General features: G+C 40.7%; 1 protein-coding gene across 3 annotated transcripts; it reads right to left on the reverse strand.

Moving 5' to 3' along the window:
* Window positions 1–285: 285 nt before the first annotated feature.
* On the reverse strand, window positions 286–6,800 carry LOC142664108 (serine/threonine-protein kinase SBK1-like). 3 transcript variants are annotated; one of them, XR_012851200.1, is made up of 6 exons: window positions 4,799–6,800; window positions 4,467–4,635; window positions 3,946–4,148; window positions 2,980–3,840; window positions 1,670–1,750; window positions 286–1,541 (listed from the first exon to the last, which is right to left on the reverse strand). XR_012851200.1 is itself a non-coding variant. In XM_075843064.1 (4 exons), exons 2-4 carry the CDS (start codon window positions 4,627–4,629, stop codon window positions 3,016–3,018), a joined length of 1,191 nt encoding a protein of 396 aa, XP_075699179.1. In that variant the 5' UTR covers window positions 4,630–4,635; window positions 4,799–6,800; the 3' UTR covers window positions 1,927–3,015. The 3 variants fall into 3 exon arrangements, 1 of the variants encoding a protein (XP_075699179.1); XR_012851199.1 differs by having other exon boundaries at window positions 1,612–1,750; XM_075843064.1 differs by lacking the exons at window positions 286–1,541; window positions 1,670–1,750 and having other exon boundaries at window positions 1,927–3,840.
* Window positions 6,801–13,443: the final 6,643 nt, after the last annotated feature.

The following is a 13,443-nucleotide window of genomic DNA, read 5'->3' on the forward strand; positions in this document are numbered from 1 at the left end:
TCATTGCTTTGCATCAAAGGAGCTTTACAGGCAGAGACATTGCTGCTTGTAAGATTGCCCCTAAATCAATCAATTATAGGATCATCAAGAACTTCAAGGAGAGAGGTGTAATTGCTGTGAAGAATGTTGCCCAAAAAGTCCAGCAAGTGCCAGGACCGTCTCCTAAAGAGGAATCATCTACGGGATCGGTTCAACAACAGTGCAAAGCTTGCTCAGGAATAGCAGCAGGCATGAGTCAGTGCATCTGCACGCACAGTGAGGCAAAGGCTTTTGGAGGCAAAAGAAGCCACTTCTCTCCAAGACAAACATCAAGGACAGACTGACATTCTTCAGGAAGTAGAGAGATTGGACTGCAGAGGACTGGGGTAAAGTTATTTTATCTGATGACCCCTTCAGACTGTTTGAGACATATGGAATAATGATTGTCCGGAGAAGAAACGGTGAGCGCTACCATGAGTCCTGGGTCATGCCAACAGTAGAGCATCCTGAGACCATTCATGTGGGGGGTTGCTTATCATCCAGGCGTGTGGGCTCACTCACAATTTTGCCTAAGAACTCTTCCATGAATAAAGAATGGGATCTAAATATCCACCAAGAGCAACTTCTTCAAACGATCCAGGAGCAATTTGGTGATGAGCAATGCTTTTTCCAGCATGATGGAGCACCGTGTCACAAGGCAAAAGTGATATCTAAGTGGCTTGGTGAACAAAAAACATTAAAATTTTAGGTCCATGACCAGTAAACTTCTCAAATCTCAATCCCATTGAGAACCTTTTGTCTACCCTCAAAAAGCAGGCGGACAAACAAAAACACCAAAATTGTGATTGGGCAACAATGGGTTGCCATCGGTCATGATTTGGCCCGGAAGCGGATATCCGGCATGCCATGGAGAATTTCACAAGTCTTGAAAAAGAAGGGTCACCACTGTAAATATTGAGTCTTTGCATAAACTTTATGTATTTGTCAATAAAAGTTTAAAAACGTATGAAATGCTTACCATACCATACAAACATCCGACTAAAAGACCTAAAAACACGGAAGCAGCAAACTTTGTGAAAAGCAAAATTTGTGTCAGTCTCAAAACCTTGGGCCAGGACTGTAGTATTGGCCATTTTCTTTCAAAAAGGTCAAACAATATATGTATTTAAACATCATAAATCCAGTATTAAAATCGTGTTTCAAACGTTTTAATCAAAACACAAAAAAAGTGTTTTGTTTAGTGGAAAATATTCCTGATCCTGTTTGAAGGGATTATCCTGAGAAAAGAAATGATGGACTATCCTCAAGATAGGCAATCTTTATCTGATTGGTGGGTGTTCGACTCCCTGAATCCCCATCAATTAGCTGTATTTTAGGGGCCATAGTGCTGGTTCAATTAATGCTTCCCTTTCATTCCTCACTGCTCCATACTGTTAGACGGGGGCACACTTGTAGTGCCGCTTCACTCTATTCCACGCTTCTGCCATTCATTTTAAATTCACAACACCCCCAAGCTTGGGGCCAGGCTACGTTGCACTATAAAGGCGTTAATAATGTTTTACCTACAAAAAAAAATTACATATTAAAAGCAATAGTCAATGGAAAATATAATTAACAACACAAAAGACTTACGGGCGGAGCTTCCTGCTAGGCATAAGGAACAGCAGCTCCTGAAAAAATGGTTCTGCACCTGGGAGAGGACCCGCTCCTTCCATCTGGGTCTCCTTCTTCTATCCCGCACTGACTGCTATCTCTTTCTGGATGACACTTTCTACAAAACGAGGGACCAGAAAACAAAATTTTACTAAAATTCAAAAATAAAAAATGCTTGTAAGATATTTTTGATGTACAGAAAAGTAACATTAAGAAGGTCTGGTCTTTGTTTATTGGTGTGTTGCACATCCCTGAATCTAACTAACAAATTAAAAATGAATGTAAGCTTATTAAATTATTTTTTTTAAAACTAACATTTTTAAAATACATAATACAATTAAAGGTGTTGACACCATATGTGTAGCTTAATTATGAATCAAATAATCAAGAAATACTATTTTACATAACAAAATTAAATTAACGTGAAACCCTCGTCTGCTGAGTTTAGAAAGTTGGATGAGTGTGAGGGCACGTAGATCATGATCATTTTTATTACAACTGATAATTAATTTTCAACATCACTAAACACTGAATTATTCAAATTTCAAGTTACACGATGATAGAAAATTCACATTTCACTAGCAGAATCCATGATAAATCTCACCCCTATCTTTTATCTCCTACTGGGGCAGAATGAAGGAAAGACTACAAGAACCCCGATCAATGCATTGAAGATAAAAGCGTGAATATTTTGGCACTTTACACCTATATGGACAGGGTGGAGCTCTTCCTCATCTCATATAATGGAATGAAAACTCATTACCTGGGTAAATGTGAGAACATCTTGTTGGTCCTTGTATTATCCCATTACTTAATACCAAACACATCTATAGTAGAGGCGCAGCTAGACCTTCCTTCACCTGAGGCGGAAGATTCAGTCTGTTGCCCTAAACCTGTATCCAAATGTCCTGGCAAGGGTCACCATCATCCCCAACTATGCCCCTTCATATAGAAAGAAGTATTCATGTCTCAATGTGCCCAATACAGAACATGAAAGCGTCAACTTGACAATTGGCCCACTATCTACGTACAGCGCCATGGTGTGCGTTGCTATTTACGTAACGCACTTTTGTAATATTAGGTGTTTTAGAATGTCGTGTCACGGAAACTGCATAGTGCACTATGGCGCCCTATTTAAATAGAGTAGTCCATTCATCATCAATTATAATGTGAAAGTTATTAGGGACAGTGGGAACATAAAGATATTATTACTTATATACATGAGACAAGGAAAATGTTCACAGTCATCACGAATATCAGGATATCGGGGAAAGCCCGTTGACCTATTGAAGACTCATGCCAATGAAATAATCTTCTTACTTGATTCTTGGAATTGGAGTCACTTACTGTTACCATGAAGGACACGGCTTAATATGTTTTCATTCATCCAAGTTCCACATCTGCCTCAACATGGACTGATATCTTGTCATCCATAATCATCGATGGATTGAGGACATTCTTCTGCCAATTATCTAGAGTCTCCTCGCTCTCAGAATCAGAACTGTCAGAGGTCAAATAGTAGGACATGGAAGTGGTAGATATGCTGCTGTAGGAGAGGTTTGATGGGATCCTGGCAGATACATCTTTGCAGATATATGACTCCTGGTAACAATTTGAAAGCTCACATTCCTTAGCATCTGCATTGCCCGAGGTTCCTCCAGTTGACTGTGAGATTTGTTCTCTCCAACATTCATCCAGGAACATCAAGACTTCAGTAGATTTACTTCTCTTGTTAGAGTCTACAGCTAAAAGACGACTGAAAATCTTCAGTGCTCCAAGTGCAAGTTTGCTCCATGGTGCCGGTGGATTAATTTTCTCAAAGTTATTTTGCCATTCAACAAAACTACTGTAATCTTTGTCTGTGGAAACTGCTGACTGCCATGGAAATTTACCTGTGAGCAAGCTATAGAGAACAATACCAAAGGACCATACATCCAGTGTGGAGTCTACAAGCAAAGCGTCCTTGTCGGTAAGTTGGCGCATCTCCGGGGCCATATATGAGGTACTTCCAGACTTACTTCTAGTTATTGTTCCTTTCACACGTGAAAGACCAAAGTCTATAATTTTGATACAGTGACAGTCCTTATGAAACACCAAAATATTCTCTAGTTTGATATCCAGATGTACCAGCCCTTTACTGTGGATGAATTCCAGGGCACTGGAGATCTGAACCGCACATCTCTTTACTTTATCTTCTGAGAGTCCAACCTGAAATAGAGAAAAAAAGGAAGTCAACACTACTGAAATATTACTACAGGAGGGAAAGGATGATGGGAATGTAGTTCTCCAGGTAATTCAGGACCTTCTACTTACATTAGGTTCAATAAGAGAGAACAGGTCACCCCCCATCGACGCCTCCTGGGTAAAGGCAAAGTAGTCACAAGTCTTGAAGGCAGTGCCATAAGTTTCAATGATGTTGGGATGGGATGAGACGAAGAAGGACATGCTCAACTCCATGAGGAAGGTGAATTCTGTGGTTTTGTTCCTGTCTAGAACCTTTAATGCCATTATTTGATCTGTTTATGGAAGGAACATAATTAATTGTACATACATCACAGATAGGTTTTATAGTATTGTCTCACTGGACATATGCAAATTAGTAATAGTATTGTGTGGACCCTTCTGGCCTCTTACTAATCTATTCTGTACCTATGATTCTAATAGATGATGGAAGAAATAACTTATCATGCCACATGCTCCATTTTGATTAATTTGTCCCAAGTTGCACAATTTTGCAGATTCCTAGATGTATGTATCCTGGTAAATGCCGACACTGTTCATAAATCTACCCCATTATATCTATACCATAGTGATGGATAATTGATCACACTGACCTGTTTTCTTCTCTTTTACCATGAGCACAGAACCAAAGCCTCCATCTCCAAGCTCCTGTATCACATGGAAGTTCTCCTGTAGATCTATCTGCTGTAGATTGCGAGAAGCCATGGAGACAAGTCCTTCCAGGATCAGCTCCACAATTTGTATACTGGAGGCCATTGTGTCCTGCAGAAGTTACAGACAGTAGACTATTTTATAATCATTAAGTATTATACACACACACACACACACACACACACACAGTATATATTAATATAACGCATATGGCAAATGATAGAAATAATAAATAAACTTTCACTGTAAATAAGACAAAACAATATAAAATTACCTTGGAAAAATCAATCTTGAGTTGGGATCGGTTTAAAATTCTTCAAAAAAAACCCCCAGTATTTCAGGAAGGTAGAAGAAGTCTCTGTAAGCAGAGGAAGTCACTGACCAGAGAAGGTGGGACTGCTTTATATGATGGGGGTACATTTACACAAGGGTCACTGAGCTCCATGATTGGCTGAGAGTCAATTTGCAAGTTTTGCATACATAACATTATCATGTATTGAGTTAATTTGCATTTCAATAGTGTTCCTATAGACTGAAGTCAAAGGCGGTGTAAAGTGTAGAAACTGAAACATAGACAGACCCATTCTGAGAAAAGCTCTTCTTTATGATCATACTAGACATTCAAAGCATAAGTGAGCCTTGTATTGTTCGGGTTGAGATATATATATATATATAGACATCCAATAAGAGGCAGATTCCTTTCGAGAATCTACTCATCTAACAGGTCCTTAAGACTAGAAGACGTCCGATACTCAATGACACACAGGACAGTGACCCATACAGCAGCCCGCGCAGCACTGCTATATCCTGTATAGAGTAAATGTCATCACATGAAGACAATATATGGAGCATTTCGTTCCTGGGTTGCTCACATTCTTATATTTTACATATTGGAGGTCCTTGTGTGACTTGGGTTTTTGTCTTGTGACATCATAAAACTAATTTATGAGAAAAACATTTCAGACTTTCCTTGTGCTTACCTCATTAACAGCACAATGGCGGATCCTCCAGGGCAGGGCAGGATGTTTTTCTCCTTCATTACATCTCATTAACATAATGACACCCCAGTCCTGCTTCTATTGTCTCTGGAAGGAACTCTCCCTTCTAAGCAGACTCCTCCGCCCGCCATTACAGAGAGGGCTCTATGCATATTAATCACTATTCATACCTATATATGCATGCTCATATTTATATGTACACATGTAGCAGAGCTGAATATGTCATGTATCGTTCTATGATGTGCACCATGAAAACTTCGTGAATGAAGATATTTCCCTGGGTTTTGTAACATCTTAAATGTCTTGTTTCTGTTTTTTTCTAGTCCTATACAGAATGCTTTGGGAAAAATACCAGAAACAAACTCCATACCCACAGCACACTCGCCCCAGAAACGCCACCTAAACAGCACAAACCAAAACACTGTGTATGTAGACAGTCAATATATTTTACTATAGACCGAACAGTAACATCTAGCCACAGACAATAGGGGGGCGGATTATGTTGGGTGTTAGGCGGGGGGCTACAAGCTCTGGAGATGATAACATTCGCTTATTATGAGAATCCGAAACAGTTGTTTACATGCATCGTGTCTTTCGATTGGCTGTGGTGAATGATTCCTCTATAACATTGATTACAGTGTGACGATGGGCGGCCTCATTACTATGCGAATGTCTCCAAATTAACAGCAGATTTATTACAATTAGCATAAGGCCACATATAATGGCTGTCCTGCGGAAAAATTGTGGCTGAAAACAACGCAGTCATGTAGTTTGACCGCAAGTCAGCACAGTTTTCAAATTCTTGATTAGATCTGTGTGGGATTTACAGGTAAACAGTCTTATTTGTAAAAAACAAAAAACATGAATATAAACAAGTATGCAGAAATTGCGCTAATTTGTATTTAAACGGCATGAAAGCATGGTTTTCAACCACAATTCGACCAAACAGCGACCACTACATGTGGCTTTACCCTTCATATTCTGATGACAACATGTCAGCTCTGATTTTTATTGTCATGGAGACCTTGACAAAACTTTTGGTTTCCAGTGAAGTAACATTCAGCAAAAATTAGATTTTATAAACTTCAGATGTTTACAACAAGTATTCCCTAAGGAGAGGAAGCATGCATTCCTGAAGTTACTAAAGTAAATGAAACTCAAACATATTATTATAACATAAAACTAATACAATACAAAATAAAATATTACTCAAAATAAAATATTGAATATTATACTAGGTTTCCTGGGATGGCCATGGGGGTGACATTCACCCCAAGTTATAATCCAACCCAATATTCAGCTGCATCTTCTGTATATTCATGAATAATATTTTCTAAAGAGAAGGGAGGTTGTATTTTTTGATCCATATTACAATATAAATATATAGAATATTATAATAAAGTTTTCTTTTGACTTATTTATATTTGTAGTAGAAAGAAAGTTAAAGTTAATAAACTCTTTTATAGCCATACATTCATTGTAATTGTGAAACCTGTAAAATAAGGCACGTAATATGTGGATAACAGGGACGATTTCACTTATTAGGGTATATTCACACGCAGCAAATTTTTTTAAGTCATTTTTGTGACTCTCCTATAGATCTGAATGAGGCTTCAGAAATCCATTCACCTTCTGCAGAAAGATCCTGTGTAAGGAATGTATTTTTAATCATAGATATTTCTGCAATAAATCTTTGGCATGGAGGGGGAGGGGTGTACTCATTTGTCATGGCCATGAGGGGAATGTCATGGATATACAATGTGGTGTGATTTTTTGTACCTTATCTTTACACATTATCAGATTGTGTTATTTTGCATGTTTTTACCTTTATACTAATAACTACTATACATGTTGCTGTCACATCTTTCAGTTATTAGATGACCATGCAGCCTTTATACAAGTGAGGACATTGTTGTAATATTAGACATCAGAAGCTGAACAAGGCTGAATTAACAGAGGCAATTCTGGTGCATTTATTTTGTTTTTTTTGCCAAAACCAGGAGTGGATGAAAAAAACTGGGTTCCTTACAATCTAACATTTTACATATTGAGGTCATTGTGTGAATTGGGAGTTTGGTTTTTGTCTTGAGACATCATTAAACTAATTTATCAGAAACATTTCAGAATTTCCTTGTGTTTACCTCATTAACAGCATAATGGCGGATCCTCCAGGGCGGAGCAGGACGTTTCTCTCCTTTATTACATCTCATTACCATAATAACACCCTAGTCCTGCTTCTATCCTGTCTGGAAGGAACTCTCCATTCTAAGCAGACTCCTCTGCCCGGCACTACATAGAGGGCTCTATGTATATCAATTTATATTCATATGTACACATGTAGCAGAGCTGAATATGTGATGTGCACCATAATAACTTAGTGAAGAGAATTTCCTGGTTTTATAGGAAGTCCAATGGTAACCACTGAGCCCATATTGTAATATCACAGATCCTCATGTCCACAGCCATATTATAGGAAGGGAAATGCTGCAGTTACCCCAGGACCCCAACCTTCTCTTCTCCATAATACACAACCCACACAGCGGATTATATAATAATCTTTATTTATGTAATGTCAACATATTCCGAAGCATTTTATAATTGGAGCGGATCACATGGAATGGAGGAAAAAAATCCAAAAAGCGTCCGATATTGGGCCCCGTATGATGTGTTGTATAGGGGCTATGCTCTTATATTGAGGATTTTCTCTTCTATGATATAAATAAAGGACCCCCACTAGTCCAGCATCCCCCCTGTAATATCAGTATGTACATTACTCAAACAATAATGACTTGGAGCTCCTGATATATCAGCAATGCGCCTCTTATCTCCTGCTTTCTACAATGTAATCTATTATGACCGATCATCATGTTACTTGTCACATATCAGCCTGAAGAGCCTTTCTATAAGCGGACGTGTTTCCTATATGATGGATTCACCATTATCTTTTGGATCTTACTACACTTCTGAATAAAGAGTGAGCTTGTTCTATGATTCAGGGCTCATGTACATGGCAGTGTACGGGGGACACGTCCTTTGTGCGCTGCCGTGCTGCCTAATGTACATAGATATTTTGCCTTAGTAGCAATGCTTCCTTATATCTCCATACATACTGACTCTGATGGAGCAGACACAAATTTTTGGGTGGAAAAATGTAGAATCTAATAGAAAAAATCCCCATAATCCCCTGTATGACATCACAGACATATGGAGGTAGAGTACAGACCTCATCCCTCTTTGGGGCTATACAATACAGAGTTGTATAATGTCCATGCAGACCATCATATACAGACAAGGTAAGATGGGGGTACTGCTTTCTCTGATAAGAACAACAACTCCCATCAGATAGCAGTAAAACATTATAGGGACGTGTTCTATACTGAAACCCTTAGTTGTAGGATCCGTTGATATTTTCCAGTGTTGAGTTGATCATAGTGTACAATACATGAGCGACCTGTCTACGCACATGAGCCGCACCCGCACGCCCAATTCATATGAAATCCCCCGGCACACACCCTACAGAGACTTTCACTGTGAATTCATATGTAAATGGGACAGCAGATGGTAACCAATGACATTGTACCATAAATTAACAAACTCCATCCTATTCCCAAATATAAACCTCCCCCGTCTCCTCCTGTCAGTGATATGTACTCCACTTTGGGGATTATTTTCTGTCAGTATTGGCCGTTGTAGACTTGTTGATGTCCAGGAATATTTCATCATTGATTATCATCTCTACAAGGAGCAGTTGACATCTTGAGTCTTCATTGTAAGGTGAATATGTGGTCAGTACACAGCGCAGGCTCTAGTAGATTATATGACTGTAGAGCACCAGCGTATTATACAATGCTGCCACCAGCTTTTGCCATACAGTGTAAAGATAACAGCCAGGAGAGGGTACATCCCCTGAAGGCTGACACATGCAGCCTGGCACCCCAGACATGAGTCATGACTTCCCGGTGCTCACAATAGTTTTCTTCTGTTTTAGTAAAGTAAATGTTATATCTCTTTGTATCCCCCAGAATGGCCGCCCACATCAAAGATATGACCAAGAACATGGCAAAACACCTTCTGAACCTGGTCTCAGAGACCTGTAAGAACCTGAGGGTGATGGAAGTGACGGACTACTTTGAAATTTTGCAAGAACTTGGAGCAGGATCTTATGGAAAAGTTTACATGGGCAAACACAAACATTCAGGTGAGATGATGATGAATGATGAGTGTGATGATGGATGATGATTGGGCCATTTCCACCCCCAGTTCTATTATGTGGTGAAATGTAGTGTAGTTCTGTATTCTACCTGTAGCAGCTCCGTTCTATATTCTGTAGATACCGGATATCAGACTCTCAATGCAAGTCTTTGAGAATAACATGGAGGCTCTTATAGACTTGAAATGACATACTGATTTTTGGTCCCCCAGTAGACACTATATAATTCAGGGAGTTCGAATAGAGATCACTGCTTCATGTCACTTCCATTCAGTATCTGCATTTTCATCTTGTGATTGCTCCTGTATAACTTTATTGATCTTGTTTGGGTACGACCTGGAAAGTGTCAGAGAAAAACGTCTGAAAATCAGGGGCTGTTTTGCCTTGAAAACAGCTCCGTATTTTCAGACATTTTTGGTCACTACGTGTGCACATACCCTTACCCAGGTCCAGTCTAGATATACTACATCCACAGCCTTACCAGGTCCAGTCTAGATATACTACATCCACAGCCTTACCCAGGTCCAGTCTAGATATACTATATCCACAGCCTTACCCAGGTCCAGTCTAGATATACTACATCCACAGCCTTACCCAGGTCCAGTCTAGATATACTACATCCACAGCCTTACCCAGGTCCAGTCTAGATATACTATATCCACAGCCTTACCCAGGTCCAGTCTAGATATACTACATCTACTACATCCACAGCCTTACCCAGGTCCAGTCTAGATACACCACATCCACAGCCTTACCCAGGTCCAGTCTAGAACTTATCTCCACATAGAAGCCGATCAGATTAGTGTAAAAGGACCGATCCGTCCGTGAACAGCAAACGCCTCTCCATGTTGTCAATGGTCCTCCCTGTTGAAAGTTGCTCATTTAGATCCAGAATCTGGGCCTCCAGATGGTCAATTTTCACACACCCTGCACAGCAGTATGGTCACTCAAGCGGCTGTTCAAGAAGAACATACATGGCACAGGATGCACACCGGGTAACATTGGCACCAATGGAGATCATTGTGTTAATAGGGATATAAAATAAATATAATGCACAGCAAGAAAAATAAAATAAAACACCACAAATAACAATTTCTTCTAAAGTCACTGAATTTAAAGTCACACTCCCACACTCCCATGCTCCCATGCTCCCACGCTCATTTTAGCTGCTTACATAGATTCGTTTTTGCCGCTTAGTTGCTTCTTGAAATCATTTCTCTGGCTTCAGTAATAATTATTCTATAGATAATGATTTATATATTTTTCCCAATTCCCTACCTTTGTATCACACCCCTTGCAGCCCTCTTTGTTTTCCCAACAGTGCAGATCACTACTTTATATTCCTCTACTGTCTCTTTATCCCATTCCCGCTCTGTGCAGGATTATTACGTCGGGCTGTGTGCGTAGTTCGCGCTCAGCTCAGTAATAGTACATTGGGGATTTATAAAGCACCATTTTTTTCCCGTTGCATGCGTGAGCTGTGACATCACAGCTTAGTCTCCAGAGACCAATTGTGATGGTCCGGCCTTGGCAATCGCCGCTATTGGTTAGTCAGTGACTACTGACCAATAGCGGCGATTGCTAACATCAGATCCTGTCGCTGACATCAGATCCTGTTGCACCCGCCCTGAACTTCTTTGTTGGTGTTAGTGAGTCGTTCAGAGCGGGCGTGTGGAGCATTTGTGAGGAAACATTGTGCTGTGCTAATAGCATCCACTTCCCACTCTTGTCCTCTTCCCCCTTGTGTCCCGCTTGTCAGCCCCATATTTTTGGTCAATGATCTCCTATAACTGACTACTTTGCAGAGTTTACAGGGTCACATTTTTTGGTCTCTATGGGATATATATATATATATATATATATATATACACACACACACGCACACACACAAAACTATAAAAAAAACGAAAAACATATAAACATGTAAAAGGTAAAAAAGAAGTTAGTTTACATAGTTAACAGTTAGTTCGTTTCAGTGAAACTGAATAATCTAGTTAGGTTAGCAGGATCGGAGGTTTTCATCAATGCAGTTCATCATATGTATACAGGACTGGAGCAGGATCGGAGGTTTTTATCAGTGCAGTTCATCATATGTATACAGGACTGGAGCAGGATGGAAGATTTTCGTCAGTGCAGTTCATTACATGTATACAGGACTGGAGCAGGATGGAAGATTTTCGTCAGTGCAGTTCATTACATGTATACAGGACTGGAGCAGGATCGGAGGTTCTCGTCAGTGCAGTTCATTACATGTATACAGAACTGGAGCAGGATCGGAGGTTCTCTTCAGTGCAGTTCATCACATGTAGAAAGGACCGGAGCAGGATCGGAGATTCTCGTCAGTGCAGTTCATCACATGTAGAAAGGACCGGAGCAGGATCGGATGTTCTCGTCAGTGCAGTTCATCACATGTATACAGGACTGTAGCTGGATGGAAGATTTTCGTCAGTGCAGTTCATCCCATATACACAGGACTGGAGCAGGATTGGAGGTTTTCATCAATGCAGTTCATCATATGTATACAGGACTGGAGCAGGATGGAAGATTTTCATCAGTGCAGTTCATCACATATATACAGGACTGGAGCAGGATCAGAGGTTTTCATCAGTGCAGTTCATCACATGTATACAGGACTAGAGCAGGATTGGAGGTTCTGGTCACTGCAGTTCATCACATGTATACAGGACTGGAGCAGGATCAGAAGTTCTCGTCAGTGCAGTTCATCATATATATTCAGGACTGGAGCATGTGACAGAAATTAATGAACTCCACCATTTTGTCTTGTATTCTATATCTCCGTTTAAAATTATAATGCTTAGAAAATAGCTTTCTCAGATTGCTTGACATAGATCATATAGAGCGTAGATCCTTTGTGGGATTATCGTTTAGTTGTTTGTCATTTAGCTCTGCTGGAATATTTGTTTAGTGTATAGGATATGTAGTGTGGGACTTTCCCTAATAACCAATAGTTGCCGACGCTGTGCCTGGGGATTCCACTCCAGAAGAAGCGAATGACGTCTTTGTCCATTTATGGACAGAGACATCAAGCGCTCTGTCCACTCCTGAAGCGGAATCCCTGTCCAGTGGCCGGTGATTCAGCTCCAGGAGAAGCCCCTGACGTCACTGTCCATAAATGCACAGAGACGTTAGGGGCTTCTCCTGGAGTGGAATCGCCGGTCACAGCGTTGCCACTGCTGAAGCGGAATCCCTGTCCTGTGGCCGGTGATTCAGTCCAGGAGTGGAATCCCCGGCCACAAGGAGATTCCGCTCCTTCAGGGATCTACAGTGGCGCTATCTACAGGAAAGGAGATGCTATCTGCAAGGGGCATGTGTGGCAATACCTACAAGGGGGCTGTGTGGCACTACTTTCAAGGGGGCTGTGTGGCATGACCTACAAGGGGGGTGAGTGGCACGACCTACAAGGGGGGTGAGTGGCACGACCTACAAGGGGTGTGAGTGGCACGACCTACAAGGGGACATCTACAGGGGGCATCTGTGAGAGGCGGGCTGATGGTCATTTTAGTGAGATTGGTGGGTGGATGGTCATTTTACTGTGAACAGGGGGGGCTGATGGTCCTTTTACTGTGAGTGCGGGGCGGATGGTCTTCAAGTGGTTTCCACCTCTGACCTCCAATTGAAATTAATAGAAGGCAGATAATACCAGCAGCACTCGTTTGGAGTGCTTTTTTTGTCTGCGTCTTTCGCATTTGC

The sequence above is a fragment of the Rhinoderma darwinii genome, chromosome 1 (assembly GCF_050947455.1).
Source record: "Rhinoderma darwinii isolate aRhiDar2 chromosome 1, aRhiDar2.hap1, whole genome shotgun sequence".
In the NCBI taxonomy this organism is placed as follows: Eukaryota; Metazoa; Chordata; class Amphibia; order Anura; family Rhinodermatidae; genus Rhinoderma; species Rhinoderma darwinii.

What these genes read in the sequence shown, in the direction of transcription:
- LOC142664108 (XM_075843064.1), bottom strand. Translation starts at nt 4,629, where the DNA reads ATGGCCTCCAGTATACAAATTGTGGAGCTGATCCTGGAAGGACTTGTC. An exon ending in GGTAAAAGAGAAGAAAACAG is followed by an intron (nt 4,149 to 4,466) that starts GTCAGTGTGATC and finishes TTCCATAAACAG; the next exon opens with ATCAAATAATGGCATTAAAG. An exon ending in TCTCTCTTATTGAACCTAAT is followed by an intron (nt 3,841 to 3,945) that starts GTAAGTAGAAGG and finishes TCTCTATTTCAG; the next exon opens with GTTGGACTCTCAGAAGATAA.